Source organism: Chiloscyllium plagiosum, chromosome 24 (assembly GCF_004010195.1).
Source record: "Chiloscyllium plagiosum isolate BGI_BamShark_2017 chromosome 24, ASM401019v2, whole genome shotgun sequence".
Classification (NCBI taxonomy): Eukaryota; Metazoa; Chordata; class Chondrichthyes; order Orectolobiformes; family Hemiscylliidae; genus Chiloscyllium; species Chiloscyllium plagiosum.
The window spans coordinates 44923683-44946269 of NC_057733.1; the positions used below are offsets into that span (position 1 = coordinate 44923683).

The 22587-nt window shown below is 43.2% G+C and overlaps 1 protein-coding gene and 1 non-coding gene across 4 annotated transcripts; one reads left to right on the forward strand and one right to left on the reverse strand.

Moving 5' to 3' along the window:
- Positions 1–9204: 9204 nt before the first annotated feature.
- trnai-aau lies at positions 9205–9278 on the forward strand. The gene has a single exon. It is a non-coding gene; the product is annotated as a tRNA-Ile (tRNA).
- A 5479-nt stretch (positions 9279–14757) lies between these two features.
- On the reverse strand, positions 14758–20131 carry nptx1l (neuronal pentraxin 1 like). Of its 3 annotated transcripts, none has more exons than XM_043714961.1 (5): positions 19458–20131; positions 18829–19039; positions 17641–17885; positions 16730–16909; positions 14758–16058 (listed from the first exon to the last, which is right to left on the reverse strand). In XM_043714961.1, the coding sequence occupies exons 1-5, from the start codon at positions 19902–19904 to the stop codon at positions 15837–15839; spliced, it is 1305 nt and encodes a 434-aa protein (XP_043570896.1). In that variant the 5' UTR covers positions 19905–20131; the 3' UTR covers positions 14758–15836. The 3 variants fall into 3 exon arrangements, with proteins under 3 accessions (XP_043570896.1, XP_043570898.1, XP_043570897.1); XM_043714963.1 differs by having other exon boundaries at positions 18829–19009; positions 19608–20114; XM_043714962.1 differs by having other exon boundaries at positions 19608–20050.
- Positions 20132–22587: the final 2456 nt, after the last annotated feature.

The following is a 22587-nucleotide window of genomic DNA, read 5'->3' on the forward strand; positions in this document are numbered from 1 at the left end:
AATGCCAATGGGTACCAATCTTCATAAGGTGGCTAGAACTAGACAGAATTCAGCAGTGCTAAACAGTGGCCTTTGTTGGAAAGGAAGTTGAGTGTACAAATGGTTAAGCATGTCTATGATACTTCTGGAGCTGAACATCCTGTTGACACTCTTCAGGGGTTGATTCATGAAACTATCCATGTTGAAGAGTTTTACGAAGATATTTTACTAACTCAGGAACATCTGAGAGTAGAAACATTGCATGAGCACCTGTTAAAGGTCATATACAATCTTCAGTTCAATTGAAGTGACTGGAATGGAGTATTCAGAGGGATCATAGAATCATACAATCCCTACCTTGTGGATGTATAAAAGTGGTCAGTTAATTCAGTTGACAATGTCCAAGTGATGCTAGCAGTGTGAGTTCAAATCCTGTACCAGCTGGGGTCACTGTGAAGGCCCTGTCTTCTCAACCTTGCCCATCATCTGAGGCACGGTGACCCTCAAGTTAAACTCAGTGCTTCTTGTCTCTCTCGAATGGGAAATCAGGTTCCAGAACCATGGTGACTTCCACTTCACTTGTATAACAGCAACCAAACCTTGAATTTGTCCATTCTGTCACCTCAATAGATTTATGTAAATCTAAAAGAACCCACAAAAGCAAAGACAACTTGACTGTTCTTCCTCTATTTGACAGGTTTGCACGTTTCTTCAATGCAGGGAGGTGCTGCAGCTTTGAACTGAACCACATACCCAGCTTACACTGAGCTCTCAATTAAATCCATCATAATGTGGATATGTCAGCTTGCAACAAGAACATGGAAAATAGGAGTATAATTTTAGCAAGTGCTGGATTTATTCTAGTGTCAAGAAAGAGTGCAAATGAGCAATAGATTTCTGGAGGCTCTTTGTGGACAGAACTGAAAGAGAGAAGAATAATAGAATGAAAGAAGAATTAACTATCAAATCTAACTCTCCAGTAGATTGAACAACATCTATACAGAAAGGAAGATAGAGCTAATGTTTTAGGTCATTGGCCTTTTGTTAAGCTACTGGGAAGTGAATTTAACTTTTCCCATCCCATAAAGCCATACAGAACAAAAAAGATCCTGATTCAATCAATACTGACCTTCGCCACTTAACCATGAAGGAGGATAGATTAGACAACTGTGCTCAGTACCACTGGGTCAGGGACGGTGAAATATATCAACCAGGCATCCCACTCATAAATTCTTTTCAGTGATCCTGGGATCCGATTTACATGATTAGATGTCAAGTGAAGGATCTCCCATAGTTTGAATAACGTACTAAAGTTCACTTTCAGGACTCACCTTGTATCTGGGTAGGTAGTTGCATGATGTGTTAGAGGATTGCAACAATCCATTAAGCTATGGATGTGTAATTGGCTGAGTGACAGGATACAGAATAGTGGTTAATGGATGCTTTCATATTGGAAGGAAGGTGTACAGTGGGGTTCTCGAGTGGAGCCATTGTTTTCCTGATATATATCAACAGCAGAGACATTGGTGTTTGGGTCACATTTGCAAAGTTTGCAGGAGATACTAAATTCAGAAGCATTGTAAGTTCTGAAGAGGATGGAATAAAGCTCCAGAAAGACATAGACAAGTTGGTGGATGGATGGACAGATGGTCCAAACTGGAGAAAAGTGAAGTTATTCACTCCAGTAGAAAGTTATTTACTCCAGTAGAAAGAACATGGAGAAACAATATAAAAATGAAAGATACAATTCTAGATGGGCTGCAGGGGGAGAGGACCCTGGGTATGCATCTATATTAGTCATTAGAAGTGGCAGGAGAGATTGACAGACACTGGTCTTCAGCCAATTTGATTCACTCAATGTGATATCAATAAATAAATGGAGGCACAGGATAGTGCAAATTGGCCCTGACAATAGTACTGAAGACTTGCTTGAGCGACTGTCTGTGTGGAGTTTGCACACATTCTCTCTGTGTCTGCATGGGTTTCCTCCAGGTGCTCTGGTTTTTCTCCCACAGTCCAAAGAGGTGCTGGTTAGGTAAATTGCCCATAGTGTTCAAGGATGTGTAGGTTAGGTGCATTAGTCAGGGGTAAATATGGAGTAATAGACTAGGAGAATGGGTGTGGGCGGGTCCCTCTTTGGAAGGTAGGTGTGGATGTGTTGGGCCAAATGGCCTATTCCCACACTGTAGGGATTCTATGATTCTACGATTGTTGGCACATTGGAAGATGGTGTGGTTGCTGGAGGTCAGTCATCTCAGCTCCAGGACATGTCCGCAGGAGTCCCTCAGGGTTGTGTCCTAGGTCCATCCATTATCAACTGTTTCATCAATAACCTTCCCTCCATCGTAAGATCAGAAATGGGGATCTTTGCCAATGGTTACACAATATTCAGTGCCATTCGCAACTCCTCAGATACTGAAGCAGTCCATGTTCAAATGCAACACTAGGGTGGCACTATGGATCAGTGGTTAACACTGCTACCTTACAGTGCCAAGAACCCGAGTTTGATTCCAGTCTTGGATGATTGTCTGCGTGGGGTTTGCGTATTCTTCCTGTGTCTATATCGCTTTCCTCTGGGTGTGCCGGTTTCCTTCCACATTCCAAAGATGTGCAGGTTAGGTGGATTGGCTTTGCCAAATTGCTGTCAAGATTAGAGTGGTGTTGGAAAAGCACACCAGGTCAAGCAGCATCTGAGGAGCAGGAAAATCGATGTTTCGGGCAGAATGAGCTAAATTGCCACATAGCATCCAGGGATATGCAGGCTAGGTGGATTAGCCATGGGAAATGCAAGATTACAAGGATGAGATGCCTTTAGGACAGTTAATGTGGACCTGATGGGACAAATGGCCTGCTTCCATACTTTAGGAATTCTATAATCTGGACATTATCCAGACTTGGACTGATAAGTGGCATATTTGCGCCTTATAAATGGCAGACAATGACCATCTCCAATAAGACATAATCTAACCCCCATATTGAATCCCCCACTTTCAACATTCTTGGGACGATCATTGACCAGAAACTCAATTGGATTTACCACATGAACACAATAACTACAAGAGCAGGTCAGAGATTTGGAATACTGCGGCAAGTAACTAATCTCCGTCTTCCCAAAGCCTGTCCATCATCTACAAGGCACAAGTCAGGAGTGTAACGGAATACCTCCCACTTGCCTTGATGGGTGCAGCTCCAATAACACCATCCAGGACAAAGCAGCCCGCTTGGTTGGCACTACGTCTGTAAGTATCCACTCTGTTCATCACCAATGCTCAGTGGCAGCTGAGTGTACTATCTACAAATGTACAGTAGAAATTCACCAAAGATCCATGGGCAGCACCTTCCAAACCCGCAATCACTTCCATCTAGAAGAACAAGGAAGGCAACTACATAGGAACACCACCACCTGCAAGTTCCACTCCAAGTCACTCACCGTCCTGATTTGGAAATACATCGCCAAACCTTGTGCTATGATCCAATTCATGAAGGACTCTGGGAATCTTTTTTGGTGCATTTCTCAGGAATAAGAGAAAAGCCAATTCCTCGTTAGCACCTGCCCACAAGTAAAACCGTGTGGTATCACCACACCTTGCTAATAATATGCAATCCCTAATATGCCATTTTCTCCATACTTAATTCCAGCTGTGTAGTCGCAGAATCACAGAATCATTACAGTGCTGAAAGAGACCATTTAAATCATCATTGCTGCACTAGGTCTCTCTTGGAATTCTCTCCCTCAGGGCATTGTGAGTCTATCTACAGCATGTGGACTGCAGCAGTTCAAGAAGGCAGCTCACCACTACCTATTCCAGGGCAATGAGGGATAGGGAATAAATGCTGGCCCAGCCCATGAAGCCCACATTCCATAAATAAATTTTAAAAAGATCAATTGATGAAGTTAGGGCAATGTTCCTTGGAGAAAAGGCTGAAAGGGGACTTTATAGGCAAATTCAAAACCACAAAGGGCCTCAGCAGAGTAAACACTTGTGAAAGGATTGACAATAAAAGAGCAGAAATCTAAAAAAATGGTCCCAAAAAGCAAAAGCACTATGAGAAAATGTTTCTCCCCCAGTGAGTGGGTAAGATTTGGAATACACTGCAGAAGAATGTGATGCAGAGACAGAAAAACTGCAGATACTGGAATCCGAAGTTGACAGGCAGGAGGCTGGGAGAACACAGCAAGCCAGGCAGTGTCAGGAGCTGGGAGAACACAGCAAGGCAGGCAGCATCAGGGGACTGGGAGAACACAGCAAGGCAGGCAACATCAGGAGGCTGGGGGAACACAGCAAGGCAGGCAGCATCAGGAGGCTGGGGGAACACAGCAAGGCAGGCAGCATCAGGAGGTGCAGGAGTCGATATTTCAGGTGTAACCCTTCTTCAGGACACAAGAATGTGATGCAGGCAGATTCAACAGAAATATCCAAATTTAAATGAGGCTTTCATCTGAAAGGATTAATGTACAGGATGTCAGAGTGAAGGCAGGGGAATGGAACTAAATGAATTGCTCGTTCAGAGACCTAGTGCAGCAATGATGATTTAAATGGTCTCTTTCAGCACTGTAATGATTCTGTGATTCTGCGACTACACAGCTGGAATTAAGTATGGAGAAAATGGCATATTAGGGTTTGCATATTATTAGCAAGGTGTGGTGATATCCACACGGTTTTACTTGTGGGCAGGTGCTAACGAGGAATTGGCTTTTCTCCTATTCCTGAGAAATGCACCAAAAAGGATTCCCAGTTTCCTTCATGAATTGGATCATAGCACAAGAGCACTTCATAAAGGGAAAAAAAACAGACCTTGCAATCTACTAAAAACCCAGTCTGATAGACTGGCTGATATAATGCTCCATCATAGTTGGATTAGTTCCTGGATACTGTGCTCAGGGAGTGGGTCTTGTTTCTTCTGCCCATGTACATTGTAAAATTGGACAAGGGGTTCCTCCCAATTCCCTAACATAAAGAAGTGTGCCTGCACTAAATCTGCACAATGGAAATTATGTGAACCAGGCTGCAAAAAACTCCTTTTGTTCTAAAAAACTACACACTCATAGAAAACAGGCCTTTCCTAGCTTCCCAGATAGTAGCTCAGTGGTTAGTGCTGCTGCATCACAGCACTAGGGACCTGGGTTCAAATCCAGCCTTAGATGACTGCCTGTGTGGAGTTTGCATATTCTCCCTGGGTCTATGTAGGTTTCCTCCTATGCTCCAAAGATGTGCATGTTAGATGATTAGCCAAGCTCAATTGCCCATAGTGTTTAGGGTAAGTGCAGTGGTCTGGGTGGGATACTCTTTGGAGGTTAAGAGTGGACTTGTTGGGCTGAAGGGCCTGTTTCCACACTGTAGAAATTCTAACTCTGGATGTAGGTTTGTTTTCAGAGATTCCTTCACCATACTACCTCCGGAGGCTCACTGGTGATGTTATCTAGTATGGTGACGAAACATCTGAAAACAAACCTTCCAGATCAGCGAGCAAACCTACATTCAGAACCTCAACCTGAGCTACAAAATTTGCTAAATTCTAACCGTACTCATTTCAGAACCTGGATTCATTCATTTGGACCGTTTTTGGCATTTTTGATTTTTGATGCAATGCTTGATGTTTCTGATGACTTTTGCGGGTTTTTCCTGTTGCTTGTAACTGAATTCTGGCAGCCTAATCTGCCCCTTTCCACAGAGCTATAAATAAAGCATTATTCCAGCAGTCACCCAATGTAAACCCGAATACTAACCACACAGCTCAGCACAACTCTCTGACCCTGCCAGATGCTATCACTGATTGGGAAAAGAAGTCCAGAGGAGATGAGGCAGTTGATCTGGTACTTCAGGCATCTTCTGTTTTTAATTCAGCATCTATTCACGCTCACATGCACATGTCTAATGATATCGCCTGTCACCATCTTCACTCGGCTGTCTACTCATCTCTCATTTATACAGTCCTTTCAGTTGCTTTGAACATCACCACAGCATCAAGCTTTTATTTAACTGGATCATTCCAAGCTAGTGGTGGTATTTGCAGACTTAGCTGATGTTTTGTGCAGCTGTGCTTCAAGCAGCTTACACAAAATGTTGTTTTCCAGGGCAACCACCATTACTGCATGGAATAAGGCAACAGCATGAAAGGGGCCAGATGGTAAATGTTTGCCTAAAAATCAAATGGCCCCTGTGTAACAATGCAGGCCCTCATTAATTTTATGGCAGTGTCAGTGCTAGGAAAGATTTCCAATCAATTGAATTGTAGTTCAGGGTCTATCCACAGGAATACAATAACACAGATGTATGCACAGTAGCCACAATACTTCAGTTTGAACCTTGCTGACTGTGTGGTCATTAATTTGAGAAACAGGATCCCATGAAAGGGTAAAGACAAATTGGACAGATCGTTGGTTGAGGATCATGGCTGTCGTTCTGAAAACTCTGCATGGAGGTTCCTCACTATAGTCAAAGGCTGTAAGGAATACAGTGAGGCTCTTTTACATTGACCTGAATTCTGATGAAACAACAGTGTGCCTGTTGAGAAAGCATTTGCTATCTGAATACTTGAGGTAGCAAGAACTTTACAGACTTATAGAGTATTGTATGCAGTTCTGGTTAACACCCTGTAGGAAGGATGTGATTACACTGAAGTGGATGCAAAGATGGTTCTCCAAGATGTTGGCTGGTTTGGAGCATTTTATCTGTGAAGAGAGGCCAGATAGGCTTGGGTTGTTTTCTTTAGAGAAGAGAAGGTTGAAGGGGAAACTAATTGAATTGTATCAGACTATGAATCTGAAATGCCCTGCCTGGGAGGGTAATGGAGCTGGGAAACCTCACAATATTTAAAAAGTGAGCACTTGAAACATCATAACATTCAAGGCAATGTGCCAAGTGCTGAAAAGTGGGATTAGTGTAGATAGGTCAGTGCAGAGTCACTTCTGTGCTGTGTGACTATATAACCATGACCTGAGATATCTAGTATACAATTAGACCATTCAAAAGATATTTATTTGGCTGATTCCTGAGATTAAGTTGCTTTGTTTTATCCACTCGTGGGATGTGAACATCGCAGATTGGCCAGCATTTATAGCCCATCCCTAATTGCTCTTGAGAAAGTAGAGGTGAGCTGACTTCCTGAACAGTCACCGTCCATATGCTGTAGGTTGCCCTATAATGCTGTTTGGAACAAATTCCAGGAACTTGACCGAGGACTCTGAAGGAAAAACGATATATTTCCAAGTCAGGATGGTGAGTGGCTTGAAGTGGAACTTACAGATGGTGGTGGTGTTCCCATGTCTCTGCTGCCCTTGTCCTTCTAGATGTAAGTGGTTGTGGGTTTGGAACGTGTTGTCTAAGGATCTTTGGCAAATTTCTGCGGAGCATCTTGTGGATAGTACACACTGCTGCTACTGAGCATCGGTGGCAGAGGAAGTGTGTGTTTGTGGAAATAAAGAATGGCTAAACAGTTTAGGCCTTTACTCATTAGACTTTACAACAATAAGGTCTGATCTTATTGAATGCACAAGATTTGAGGAAACTTGACAGGGTAGATGTTGAGAAGATGATTCCAGTCATGGGAGAATCTTGAACTAGAGGATTCAGTTAAGTTATAAAATAAGGAGACATTCATTTAAAACCAGGATGCAAAGTTTATTCTCCCAGAGGGTAGTGAATGTTGAAAGTCTCTATCCCAGAGGAGTTCTGAAGGCTGGATCACTGAAAGAAGAGGAGGTAGATAGATGTTTGAAATATCCAGGAGATGAGGGCGATGTGGAGCTGGCAGGGAAGAGGAGTCATTGAGCCATGGAGTCATACAGCATAGAGACAGAACCTTCAGCCCACCTTGTCTATGCTGACCAACGAACACCAACTACAGTACACTAATTCCATTTACTTACACTACTGAGCCCTACCATTTTAAGTGCTCACCCAGTTGAAGTCTGGGACAGATCAGCTATCTTCTTAAAAATTGGGGAGCAGGCTTGAGGGGCTGAATGACCTACAATAGACAATAGGTGCAGGAGTAGGCCATTCAGCCCTTTGAGCCTGCACCGCCATTTAACATGATCATGGCTGATCATTCCTAATCGGTATCCTCTTCCTGCCTTATCTCCATAACCCTTGATTCCACTATCTTTGAGAGCCCTATCCAACTCTTTCTTAAATGAATCCAGAGACTGGGCACAATCCTGATGGCAAGGGCTTTTGCCCGAAACGTCGATTTCCTGACCTGCTGTGCTTTTCCAGCACCACTCTAATCTTGATTCTAACCTCCAGCATCTGCAGTACCCACTTCAGCCTGGCCTACAATCATCCCTAACTCTTGTGTTGTTTTAATTGAAGTATCTGTTGAATCCTGTCATTCAGAGAAGGAAACCGAGGAGGCAGTGAGTACTGTAGATGCTGGAGATCAGAGTCGAGAGTGTGGTGCTGGAAAAGCACAGCAGGTCAGGCAGCATCCGAGGAGCAGGAAAATCGACGTTTTGGGCAAGAGCCCTTTATCAGGAATGAGGCTTGTTGCCCTGGGGAGGGATAGAGAAATCAATAGGGATGTGGGGAGTGGGGCTGGGGGGAAGGTAGCTGAGAGTAAGTAGATGAATCTTGTGGTAAAGGAAAGGAGGGTGGGGTAGATAGGTGGGAAGGAAGATGGACGGGGGACAGGTCAAGAGGGCAGTGCTGAGTTGGAAGTTGGATAAGGTGGGGGGAGGGGAAATGAGGAAACTGGTGAAATCCACATTGATCCCATGTTGTTTGGGGAGAAAACCGTTTAGCCAATGAGTGAAGAGTAACAGGACTGTCTGACCGTGTGCAAGGTTTAATTTCTCTAATTAATCCCCACTCCAAGGCCCTCCTTGTCATCATTGAGCCATACCGTACTCCGCAGGTCGGGGAATATCCTGAACAACTTTGGGTTCACCAACTTTAAACCTCAACTCTCCTGCAGAGAGTGGGGCGCCAGGTTGAGCTGCTGCTGGTTCGGAGCAGACAAAATGGGCCGAATGGTCACCTTCCGTGCTGTAGCACTGACATACACTCTGCTGCCTTACACAAACGCTGACCAGCCTCTCGGGCCCCCTTACTGGTGGTGAGACTGAGATTTTTTTTGGGGGAGGGAGGGTCTGGCCACATTTCCTTCCCTTTTCCGTTTACTGCAGAGTCAAGTAGCGACGAGTTATCCTGGAATGAGGAACTTTCGTTTTGTTTTGCGCTGACAACTCTGGTGAGTTGTTACTCACTGATGTTGTATAAGTGTGGCCGGTTAGCTCAGTTGGTTAGAGCGTGGTGCTAATAACGCCAAGGTCGCGGGTTCGATCCCCGTACGGGCCAAAGCGAAGTTTTGCAACTTCAACATAACCCATCGTAATATTATAATACTATTTACCAATCAGACATTACCGCAGTGTCTGTATTTCAAAAGTTCTTCATAGTTTTAACATGCTTTGCGGCTTCCCGAACGTAAATGCCGCTGAATTAAAAGCTAGCCTTTGTTACTCATGACTAACATTGTTAATAATTGACAAAACAGACCGAAGACACTCATCAGCAGTTTAATTGCAATCTCTGAAGATAGTAAACAGAACACATACCACGGCAAGATCAGAAACTCTAGATCAGTTCATTATCGGGAATCACAGTCCAGCCCTATTGAAACTGGGTATGGTGAAATTTAAAGTGTTTCCTTCTCTATTTAACTTCTGTACATGTGCCAAACACATGCACGTAACAGCCGTTTTGAGTTTGGTATTCCAGAACATTAAGATTTGCCTAAAAAAAACTTAATTGTGAAGTTTTGATCCTAGCATCGGGTGATTTCTTATTAACAACAGAAACATCTGCGGACGCTGTGAATCAGAGAATAAATAAAAATTGTTGGAAAAGCTCAGCAGGTCTGGCAGCGGCTGAGGAGACAAATCAAAGTGAAGAGGGGGTCACTCGACCCGAAACGTCAACTCTGATTTCTCTAACCAGGGATGCTGCCAGACCTGCTGAGCTTTGGCAGCAATTTTTACTTTTGTCTCAAATGATTTCAGAGTAGGTCTTGCAGCGTTTTGATGTTTGATGTTTGGGTATGTGTGAAAAGACTCCAGCACTCAACGAGTTTGAATAATGTTGCTGTGAATGTGATTCCTCGGGCGATTTATAACATTTCATGCATTGTCGTCCAGGCTGCTTGTTTCACATCTTTAATGAATTCTCTTGTTCTAAAGTTCCTTGTTCAAGACCCATCATTTGAAGTTCCCATCACCTTAATTTCCTGATTTGAGGTAAGATTAACATTTTTGCTAAGCAAACCAATTAAGGGATATGGGCTACAGATTAGCCATGGTCGCATTGAATGGCAGAACAGGCTGGAGATTCATAGAGTCTTAAAGATGTACATCATAGAAACAGACTCTTTGGTCCAACTCCCATGCCGACCAGATATCCTAACCTAATCTAGTCCCATTTGCCAGCATTTGGCCCATATCCCTCTAAACCCTTCCTATTCATGTCCAGATGCACCTAGATGCCTTTGGAATGATGTAATTGTACCAGCCTTCACCACATCCTCTGGCAGCTTGTTCCATACACGCACCACCCTCTGCATGAAAAAGTTGCCCATTTGGTCCCTTTTAAATCTTTCCCCTCTTACCCTAAACCTATGCCCTCTAGTTCTGGACTCCCCCACGGCAGGGAAAAGATCTTGTCTATTTACCCTATCCATGCCCCTCATGATTTTATAAACTTCTATGAGGTCACCCCTCAGCCTCCAGTGCTCCAGGGAAAACAGCCCCAGCCTATTCAACATCTTCCTGTAGCTCAAACCCTCCAACCCTGACAACATCCTTGTAAATCTTTTCCAAACCCTTTCAAGTTTCACAACATCCTTTCGATAGGTTGAATGAGCTCCTTGGAGGAGAAAGTGAGGTCTGCAGATGCTGGAGATCAAAGTTGAAACTTTAGTGCTGGAACAGCACAGCAGGTCAGGCAGCATCCAGGGAACAGGAGATTTGACGTTTCAGGCACAGGCCCTTCTTCAGGAAGAAGGGCCTGTGCCTGAAACGTCGAATCTCCTGTTCCCTGGATGCTGCCTGACCTGCTGTGCTGTTCCAGCAATAAAGTTTCAACCCTGAATGAGCTCCTCCAATTCCTATATTCCCAGCTGATCCCCACATGATCTAACAGTGAGGATTAGCATCGGGTCATGTTTGTGACTGGAACAATCTGATGGACAGGTGAGGATGAATCACTGGAGCATTAAATATTAAATCTGATTTCTCTCCACAGATGCTGCCAGACCTGCTGAGCTTGTCCAGCAATTTCTGTTTTTGTTTCTGATTTCCAACACCACCAATTTGTTTGGTGTTTATTCGTCGGCCAAAAGTTCTGGTATGTGCTTTGCATGAACTATAAATTGCAGTGGATATTATTCAAACTGAGTTTGGTGGTACATAAATTGGAACATATTTCACAAATATTTCAGTGCAGTAATGCTGGCTGTAATGCTACCTTCACTTGTTCTAAAATATGAATGTTAGTTTAATTTGAGTGTCTGTCTCTGATATGAATAAAATAAGCTTCCAGATAGATTGTTCACTTAACAGATATTAATACAATGCATGTGTAACATAGAAACAGGCAAGATTTTGACTGATATTTGCAATATTCCTCCTATGTAGGTCAGAACGTCAGTGGTTACACCCTTTAGTTGCAGCACATTAGACACTAAACTGTAAACAAATCAATTTGATATAAGAGTAATACAATATTTTGGGTACCTTAGGGAGCATCTGATTGTTCTGCAATTCCCTCTGCAAATTGTAGAGTCTATTGTAAAATGTAAACAAGGGGCCTCATAGAAACTTATAAAATTCTGACAGGACTTGGCAGGATCAGTGTACAAAGGATGTTCCCAATAACCCGGGAGTCCAGAACCAGGGGTCACAATTTAAGCATAAAAGGATTTAGGATTGAAATGAGGAAAAATGTCTTCACCCACAGAGTGATGAGCCTGAGGAATTCTCTCTCCTAAAAGGTGGTTGAGGCCAAAACATTGAATGTTTTCAAGAAGGAGTTAGATATGGTTTTTCTAGCTAAGCAGTTCAAGGGGTATGGGGTGAAAGCAGGAACAGGCGTCTAAGGTAAGTGATCAGCTATGATCATATTCAATAGAGGCAAAAAAAACTACTGATGCTACAATCCAAAATAGACAGGCAGGAGGCTGGAAGAACACAACAAGCCAGGCAGCATCAGGAGGAGGAGAATTGGATGTTTCGGGTGTAATCCTTCTTCAGGACTTGAGCCCTGAAGAAAAATGATCATACTGAATGGCAGAGCAATTTCTTGCTGATAAAATTTTTTTTCAGGGGGCGTTCTAAGTGAATTTTAGAAATTATGAGCTAAAATCATTGTCTTCTCTTGATGATCATTCACAAATTATGTAACTGCTATCAGCTAGCTTTATGATGGTTTTTACAACACAATGCAATGTAATGGATCCTGAAACCAGTTGCTAGTGTTTCATTAATGTTGAATTTACAATTCCATTCTAACAAGAATGAGTCAAACTTAGATAAGTATGTATTGACTGAATGACCTGCTTCCATATTCTATAAAGGGATTCTATAAAGAGATCATTTGGCCCATTGAGCCTGTACTGGCTCTTTCCAAAGCATTCCAATTTGTTGCTTCCTCAATCATTCCCTTAAATGCCTTCAACCCAGTTTTCCTGCTGTATTCACATAACAGCAAGCCCTCATCCCTGGAATTATTCCAGGAAATTTCATCTGTATCCTTTCAAAGCCTTTACCTCCTTTCCTGAGTTGGACTCAAATAGCATACCTACTCTATCAATAAAGCATGGAGTCCCATTTATTTTATTAACTTGTATCAATCCATCCTGCCGTTTTGAAGATGTTTCTAATCAATCAGTTCAGAGATGTTATGGCACACCTCTGGTCTTCTGGTTCAGAGGTAGGGACAGTACCACTACACAATTTGAACCCCTATCTACCACATTCAAGTTTAATACTTAATGATGATTAAGCACATACAACACAAGTGCTGTGACACAATTTGCCACAAATGGAGAAGATAGATATTTTCTCATCAATCTGTTCAGATTTGTTATTAAACACCTCTGGGGCAGGTGGGATTTGAACCTAGGCTTCCTTACTCAGAGGAAAGGACACTACCACATGAGGGTCCACCTACTATATTCAATTTTTTATTGTTTTTTTATTTAATCTATTTTCTCATCAAGCTGTTCAGAGATGTTATTGCACACCTTTGGAGCAGATGGGACTTGAATCCAGTCCAGGAGTAGGGACACTACCACGAGAGGGCCGACCTACCAGATTAAAAGATTTGTACACCAGCATCTTTTAGGTGCTCTTTCTTGCCCAATTTTAAAGTTGTGCCAATCAGCTTATCCTTTTTCATTCTGCGTATGAAAATTTATCACCTCACAATTCTCCGCACTTATTTTCATCTGTCATGTGTCCACCTATTTCACTATCCCATTTCTATCCACGAGAAGTCCATTTTTATCTTTCTCACTGTTTATACCTTTGGTGTAATCTACAAATCTAAAAAACTTGCCCTGCATCCCCCGATCAGGCTCATAAATGAACACAGAAATGACAGTAGGCCTAGTACTGGCCTTTGTGGAATTAATGTTTAATTTAGTTTTGAGGGACTATCTTTCAAAAAAAAACTCAGGAACTGATTAGCACTTGGTGGCTCACTTATTGCCATATACCTGGACTAAATGATCACCTCTCAGTCTCCCATTGGATGGAGTATCATGTTGCAAATAAGGTGGTGCAGATATTTCTAAATGAACCTGTTCAGAGGTGTTATTACACACACTTGGAATTAAGTCAAACTTCAACCTAGCCTCCTAGCTGAAAGGTGGGGATATTACTATTATCACCATAAGGGCCTACATCTAGTTGCTGTGTCATGTACCAATTGATGAATGTAATGAGCTTCTAACCAATTATCAATCTGTATTTTTTGGAAACCTTGGCTGCTAAATTATACCCACATTTTAATTATTAAGACAGGTCAGAGCAAAACTAATTGTGAGATATGATGAAGCATATGTACTTTTACATGTACATGTTTACATATACACTTTACATATCAAGTTTGTCCAAAATAATTCCAGTAAGGGTAAAGGTTTGACTTATTCTCCAGAAGTTGCTGTTCTAGGTCAATGGCTGTCTAACCCCATGGTTAACATTGAAGACTTGGCTTTTTGGACATGTAATAAACAGTTAACTCCTACTAATGTTCTGAGTTCATGTGTTTGTCATCAGCAGAACTATAATCAAGTTCTTCTGTCGATATACTTTTTAAAAGCTTGTGTTTAGAGGAACTTTTCTTTTGCCCGAAGTCAACATGATTATCATTCCTGTTCAAGGCTCACAACATCATGGTGAATAATAAGGGTTGTCATTGAAACGAGCCTTTGTTTTGAATTGGTCCAGGACAATTGGCTATTATTCCAGCTTCCTGGGAAAGTGTGAACAATGCATGGTACAGGTCATAGATGGTTGTGCATGAGATTGTGTAGCACTTCATAGGGTTCTTGTGATGCAGTGGTAGTATCCCCACCTCTGAGTCAGAAGGCCCAGATTTGGGTGCCAGAAGTGTATCACAAAATCTCTGAACAGGTTCATGAGAAAATAACTAGATGTTCTTCACTCAGGGCTAAAATACAGCAGTTCAATCTGCCTGACGTTCTTATAATCCTGCAGCACAGGAAAACATATTGGTGATTACTTTGTCACAGAATAAAAACGAGCCTGATTGATGCCAGTGATCTTTCTGTTTCTTTATTGTGTAAAAATAAAATTGACAGTACATGTCACATTTGCATTAAATGAAAAAGCATTCATGACATAAAAACATAGCGCTTTTTTTAAGAAATGGTTGTCTAATGTAGTGTCTAATCATTACATTATCCAGAAATGAGATTTACTGACTGTATGGGGATCTTGAGTCGGAATATTTACAACTTTGGTTTGAACGTGAAAGTGTATGGTACATATAACTTCCTCATATTGTACAATATTTACATCTATAAATAATTCATTTTACTCGCCAGTGTCTGGCCAAAAACAATATTTTATATCTTTTAAATAATTTGGGGGAAAAATCCTCACTCAGGCATCAAATTTAATAAAAATTTTCGTACGTTTGCAAAATTTCCTTTTTTAATAGAAAAAATAATCCTTTTTCACTAGAGGGCGCGAAGTTACAATTACTTTTCTCAGTCTGGCAGTCTCCAATTGGATTAACTGCCGATCAGAATAGATTACAAAATAAACACACATAAATCGCCATGCCGTAAGCCTGTGATGTGATAAAATGGACTTTTTAAAAAGCACCCACGTTATTCTACACCTTCAGTTTACCAGAATGTGTTCAGCATTTTTGTTGCTGTACCTTAGTTAGTACTTGAGTGTAATTTGCAATAGAGCGCACAGTCATAGCAATATTGTTTTAACAAGACATGTTCCAACAACGCAATTATCTCAAATAATAATGTGTTTATTCTGTTTTTTTAAGAATATGCAAATGGAAAGGAGAAAAGACTACTTGTTGCATTTTGCACCTGCCAAAGGCACTCAGGCTAATTGGCATCAAGTAAACACACCATCAGACACTTAAAGCATATGGCTTTCCCAGGGACTGTTGGCTGTCAGTTGAAGGTCGGGAAGAGAGCCCTTTCTTGCTCCCTCGTTATTACGCCTGAGAAGCATGATCCAGTTGTCATGACAAGATATTGTAAATACTTTTTACGAACTTAAGTAACTTTTTTTTTGCAGAAGATTCTTGTATTCCTGAAAAAAGAAATTTGATTTTGGAGCCGTAAAAGATAGTCCCGCTGGAGGATTAATTAATCTGGCGGCACGCTTCAAATGTCCACTTGGTGGCGCCACCGTAGATGTCAACATTGGCTTCAGTCCATGCAATGACATTGCCCACCAAGGTCTTCGAGCTGCAGTTAGCCAGGCTGTAGACCTCTCCTGGAGTTAGGACTCTATCCCACATGTGAAAGTGGGACATCTCACCCACAAAGGCCTGTGTGGCATCAAAACCACCTCCTAAAGTGTCCTAATTCAGAAGCAGATAAAATAAAAATGTCAGTAAGTGGAAGCTTACCTCCGCATTTTCTGTACACTTTTGTATTCCTTGCAAGAAGCAAGTTGCTGTCCCAGGCCGAGGGTAGTGCTCCCAACCCCAGGTGACAGGTTTCGTTGACCTCTTTACTGACCCCAACACTCTCTTCCATCACCCATTCCACGCCCCCAAACCACATCTCCCTTCAGTTTGTGTTTGTCAGACCCTCAAATGTCTGATAGTGTCTTACAGCGCCCCAAGTAGTTCAAAGGTGTGATGCAGGCAATCTCACCTCTGACCCACCTGGTGTGCTGCAAGTCCCTTGCGAGGGGCCCCGGCCCCCACGAGTTGAACTCGTTGCTGTTGAATTAAAGCACTACTGATCCCTGTCCATCCTTCCCACAGACAGTGATGGTGTTTGATACATGTTTGCCAGCGTAGCTAATTTATTAGCTAGTCTCCTGTTTCTTGGAATTCTGCTAACCGCCCTCTGCCATTGGGTTTGCCTTCAAGTTGAATGGCTACTTGGGATAAATTTTCATCAAACGGTGGCGATATGCAGAAACCCAGCTGGATGGTCGCTCGGTTTAACCGTTCTGATTCGATGTCTGATTGCATTTTACAGCGCTGTTCTTAAACTGTTATTTTACAAGTAGGACAACTACCTGTTCTTGGCCCAAAACCATGATTCCACCCGGTTTAATGGGATGCCACGGTGCTAGGTTTTCACCATTTCCCCTTTTCAGTCCGTCCTGATAGGCTTCCCAAACGCCATCTCTTGTAGACCAAGTCACACAGATGTGATGCCATTTCCCATCATTAATAAGGAAAGGGAGTTTAGCCACCTGAAAGAAAAGGGGGAATTTTAAAGACGTTAGCACTCCCATGTCTGCTGCCAGTTGGAAATCGCCCCCCCCCAAAAAAAAACTGATTATTCAGGTGGAATATTATTACCCTGTCCCTTTACATTGGAGGTACACTGCAACAGGGAATAGTTACAATGAACTGAATCAAGTTTCATTAGGAGAGCCTTGGATTCGAAGACTTGCTGCAAAAAAAAAGTTATCTGTTTATGCTCCATCTAAGAACACGGTACAAATGATTAGAAATGAAGATGATCAGGTCTGCGTGCAACAACCAAGCATTAATAATCCTACTGTGATGATGAACAAAAACAAATTGCTGGAAAAACTCAGTTCTAAGGAAGGGTCATTGGACCTGAAAGGTCAACCCTGCTTTCTCTCTAGAGATGTGGCCAGACTGGTTGAGTTCTTCCAGCAATTGCTGATTACCATCATGTATCGGGATTTTTTTTTGGACGCTGTATTAACGCTTCACCAACTATTCTGGTCACATATGTGAGGCGGATGACCACAGGTTGATAGGACCAACCAAGATTCCTTGGAATGGCAGAACAGAGTCGCGGGACCAAACGGCCGACCTCTCACTTACTGAGGAAGATAAGCCCCTCCAATAAATCACATACCCAAACTCAGAGGAGTTTGCAGGTAGTTCCCATTCCTCAGGAGATTATTTTTTGCATTTCTCCTCATGTATGCGGAGGGCATGAGTTTACCTTGTCATTGATCAGAATCTCCATCGGGTTATTGCCCCACTCGATGAGAACCAGCTCGTTAGATTGTCCCGGGACAGCGTAGGAGAAGGGGGTGCCGACCCCGGGAGAAGCGTTGGATTTCAGCCACATACAGACAGTCATGGCATACATCTCAGGCAAACTTGTCTTCACCTTGGCGTACATGTAGTTGGTCCTCAAAGGGAATGTGATCTGGAATTTATCTGTCGGTCTTGAATTTCTCTGTCCTGTAAAAGGTCAAGAGAAAGAGAGAGAGGGGGGTATTGACTGCAAGATGCACGGTTTCGCTGGGGCTGCCTTAATGTGAGTGATCTGGAATGGATCGCGTTGTGAAAAACGAGCTATCAGAAGCTGTGCGGTGTGGTTCGAGTGCATTGCTCTGATGCTGAATCACCATCAGGTCTTATATAACAGCCAGCCCGGATTAATCCCCATCAATACATCCCGCAGTATAATCCCAGTCATGTGAGCGGCGTCCTGGGACATCTTTGATTCCATTCCATTGGAGATCGCTGCGCAATCCATAATGCAGCAGCACACACACAGGGAGAGAGGGGGAGAGAGAGGCGGTCTCTGCTCCCGGTCATCCGGATGAAGTTTTATGAACCAGATTGCTTACTGTGCCAGAATACTGCCGTAATGCGCCTGTGGTTCAGTCAAGAGCCGGCACTGAAAGCTGCTGTGCGCCTTCCGCCAGCTCATTTCTCCCCATTAAACCGACTGCGGCCAACCGGCTAAATATATCCAGGACCGGGGGGTTTCGGAGGAGGGGGGGAGGGGTAATTGCTGATTTTTTTTGTTTGCACAGCCATTACCCACGGGCTACATTTTATGAAGCTTTAATCTTTATACAATTGGACCGCATTCTAACTGATTTGGGGGATTGAATGGATATTCCCAGGGTTAGGATTTCACTCATTGGATACAATACATTGCCATGTTCCCCACTTGCCCCATATGTTCAGCTACCTGAGCCGTGTCCTCCAACCAATCATCCGGATTCATTTCCCCAACCCAGCCTAAAGCACGTCAAATCTCACAGTGCCATCGATTCTAAAATATCATAGAATTCAAACTTAGTTTTATTGTTCAGTCCAAGAGGTAACTCCGTTCGTTGTATCGAGGGACGGGTTAGTATTTGAGCCCAGAGTTTTCTGAAGAGTAACCTACCTTTCTCCAAATCACTGATCCTCTGGTGGAGAGAGTTCAGGGCATTTTCAATCTTGCCCCTGTTTTCCGTCGTGTCGTTTCGCACCGCGGTTTTGGTCTCCTCCAAGCTGTTGACTCTGGACAGAACCTGTTTCTCCAGATGGTCTATTTTGTTCTGCAGGAGATCTTTCAAGCTATTTGTCTGAACGGAAACATTGGCTCGGTTGTACTGCTGTAGCCGTTACCGGGAAGCACACACACACACCCCAACAAAACAGAGAAACAGAGGCACACACAAAGCTGTGAGGAGTTGGTCAGGAAGAGAACCCGAACGCGAATCACACTGTAGGTAGGGTGAGCACAGCGCCGACCCTCAACTCGACAACACAGCCACGACGGGCCGAGTGTCCTAATTCTAGCCTCGCTCATGTTACCGAGGGCCGACAGACCCTGTTAAAATCAGCTCGAACTTCCTTTGCCTGTAACTTGGACAAACATTGTATCTATTTACTACGGGGGGGGGGGGGGGTCTCGAATCGATTCCAATCGGTCATTGTATCAATGGCCGATTGTGTCGTCTCAATATATTTTAAAAAAAATCTAATCTAGATTAGACGACATTGAGAAGTTTAACTTCTCTTCATATTTACCTCCAAATTCTCCAGGCGTGTTTTGAGTGATTGTAAAGTTTGTCCAAGTTGATTTAATGTATCCGCTTGAGCTATAGAGAGATCTCCCATGGGATTTCTACTCTTTCCTGACTGCTTAATGCGGAATGCCTGTCCGGGCAGTTCACTCACCGAGGGCTCAGACACACTCTGACTCTCGCATCTGCTTAGCTTGGCGGTCAGTTCCCTGATGGTCTCCTTCTGATTCATAATCGTCTCTTTCTGTTGCAGTATCGTCTCCCGGAGCTGGAGGATAGTGCCCTTGATATCTTCCACCGGTCCACTGTTCTGCATGGGAGCAGAGCACATGGGGTCCATGTCCAACGGGATGGAGGTGCAGATGAACCGCGTCTGGGCGAAATCTTGAGCCGCCGCTCGAGCCAGTAGGAAGGAGAGGGCGAAAAGCCTGCCGAGGGCTCCGCGGGACATGGTTTCGGAGAGAGGTGTGCGGGGGCCGTGGGATGCAGAAGCGGTTTCAGCACCGCGGAGCTGTCCAGGCAGACTGAGGCTCTGCACAGCGCGCAACGCACCTTTTATACCCACTCACATGGCCACGTCAAGAAGGGGTGGAATCCCAGTTTAATTGCTCCATTTCTTGCCTTGTGACCACGTCAAATCGAGCTGACATTTAACATCCCTTAACGTTGCCTGGATCCCAGTGTGCGGGAAGAGAAAGCGAGAGAGAGAGTGTGTGTGTGTAAGGGGATGGTTTTGCGTGCGAGTCTTCAGGGAGAGGAACGCGGTAATCCCCGAACATTTTGAAGTGGAGCTGTTTAAATATTTTATACACAGGCCGCCTTCACTTGGCGGTGGGCTTCGAAGTTTTTCCACATTTAAGTGCGTCAGGATTACTGGTTTACGTCAACATCGAATTCTTAAGGAGGAAGCTGTTGCATTTTTAAAGATCTGCACATATTAATAACACCGTTCCATTACCAACCCTGCCCAGCCAGGCTCTCGGCAGGCTGAAGGAATATCGGTAATCTCTTTCAAAAATTGCCCCCATCAAACTGCCCTGTCACCGAGCTTGCTTAGAGGAAAACTTTTAGACAGCTCTCATCTACTACTTTATTACTCTGCCCTTTTCCGCTCAAAGGACCCCAGTGTCGAATTGAAGGTCACTTTATAGTTTAAAAAATAATTCGGAGACCAGATCTAAACAAATAAGATAAACTGATTAAAAGGTTGATTTGGAATAAGCTGCAACCTTTCAATAACGACAGACAGCGTACATAGAAAACATTGAATTTCTTTACTATTCATTGTGGTTTAGAAATAAATGTCTGAAAATATTAAGCCAAGCATCAAATGTTCACCAGTTTAAATAATGTATACTGAAGTGGTTGTATGGCTCTATACACACCCAACCCTACCCCGCCAGTCCAAACCCTAGCAAGGATTCCCACTTCCCCAGACTGAAAACGCCGCGAGACAAAAGACTGTGCCTAATGGATTTGCGGTGCTCTGCTTCCAACATACAGAATTTATGTGTTGTCATTTCCCCTTCTCCTCATGAATATTTATAACAACTGCCAGGGGGCGGAACGGGGGGGTGCCCAACGAAGTCATCACGTGCCTTCTGTTGACTGTAGTTGCTTCCCGGAACACAATCACACACCATCACATGGACACATCCTCCCCGGTTAAAAATCACACAACACCAGGTTATAGTCCAATAGGTTTGGGAGCAGCCTTCCTAAAGTTAGTGCTTCCAAATAAACCTGTTGGACTATAACCTGGGGTTGTGTGATTTTTAACTTTGTCCACCCCAATCCACCACTGGCACCTCCACATCATGGATACCCTACACAGGCACACAATCACACAGTTACAGAGTACACTCATCCTGTACAGTACACAGATATACAGACACAATTACATATATACAGAGTACATTCATCATGTACAATACACAGATATACACACAGGCACACAATCACACAGTTACAGAGTACATTCATCCTGTACAGTACACAAATATATACACAGACACACAATCACACATAAACAGAGTACACTCATCCTGTTCAGTACACAGATACATACACAGACACATACACATAGTACACTCATTCTGTATTGTACACAGGTATACACACAGGCACACACTCATCCAGTACAGTACACAGATACACACACAACACACAATCATACATATATATACAGTACACTTATCCAGTAAAGTGCACAGACATATATGCAGACACACAAACACACGCACATACAGTATATCCACTCGGCCCTTGATGTTGTGCTAACCTGTGAAACCAATCAGACGCGCATCTAACCTATGCTATTCCGTTTTCTTCCATATGTCTATCCAATGGCCATTTAAATGCCCTCAAAATTGATGAATCTACTACTGTTGCAGGTGTATATTCCACGCCCCACTACTCTCTGAGTAAAGAAACTACCTCTGACATCTGTCATATATCTATCACCCCTCAAATTAAAGCTATCACCATCACCATCCAAGTAAAAAGGCTCTCACTGTCCACCCGTCTAACCCTCTATCGTATATGTTCCAATTAAGTCACCTCTCAAGCTTCTTCTCTCTAACATGTACACACAATACACAGATATGCACAGTCATATGTACATACAGTACACACACACACACACAGACACATTCAAACACATAGAGGTACATACATAAACATATATACAGATAGGTAAAGTCGCCATAGTCCCAGAGATTATAAGTGTGCTGTCTCAAAGAGATTCAACTGCTGGTGAGTTTAACCTGACGGTCCTCACACCTCAGGTGAGGGGGTGAGGTTGAAAAGGGGAGTCCGTCATGGTAACCTCAACCAGTGCAGGAATTGAACCCGAGCTGTTGGCATGACTCTGTACTGCAAACCAACCACCCTAGCTAACCGATACACACACCGTTTTCAATGGCAAACTCTCATCGCCACTTCGTGATGTGTTCACCACTCAGCTCAAAGGGACTAGTTCAATTCGTCCACAGATTTACAGTCACCCCTTCCTCCATATGACTCTGCACCCCACTCTGCAACTCCCAGCCTTGAGTGAGATCTGCTTACATAATATTAAAACTGAAAAGGAATTTTAATTTTTCAGTTGCTACAAGTGGCTTGGATTTCCATGA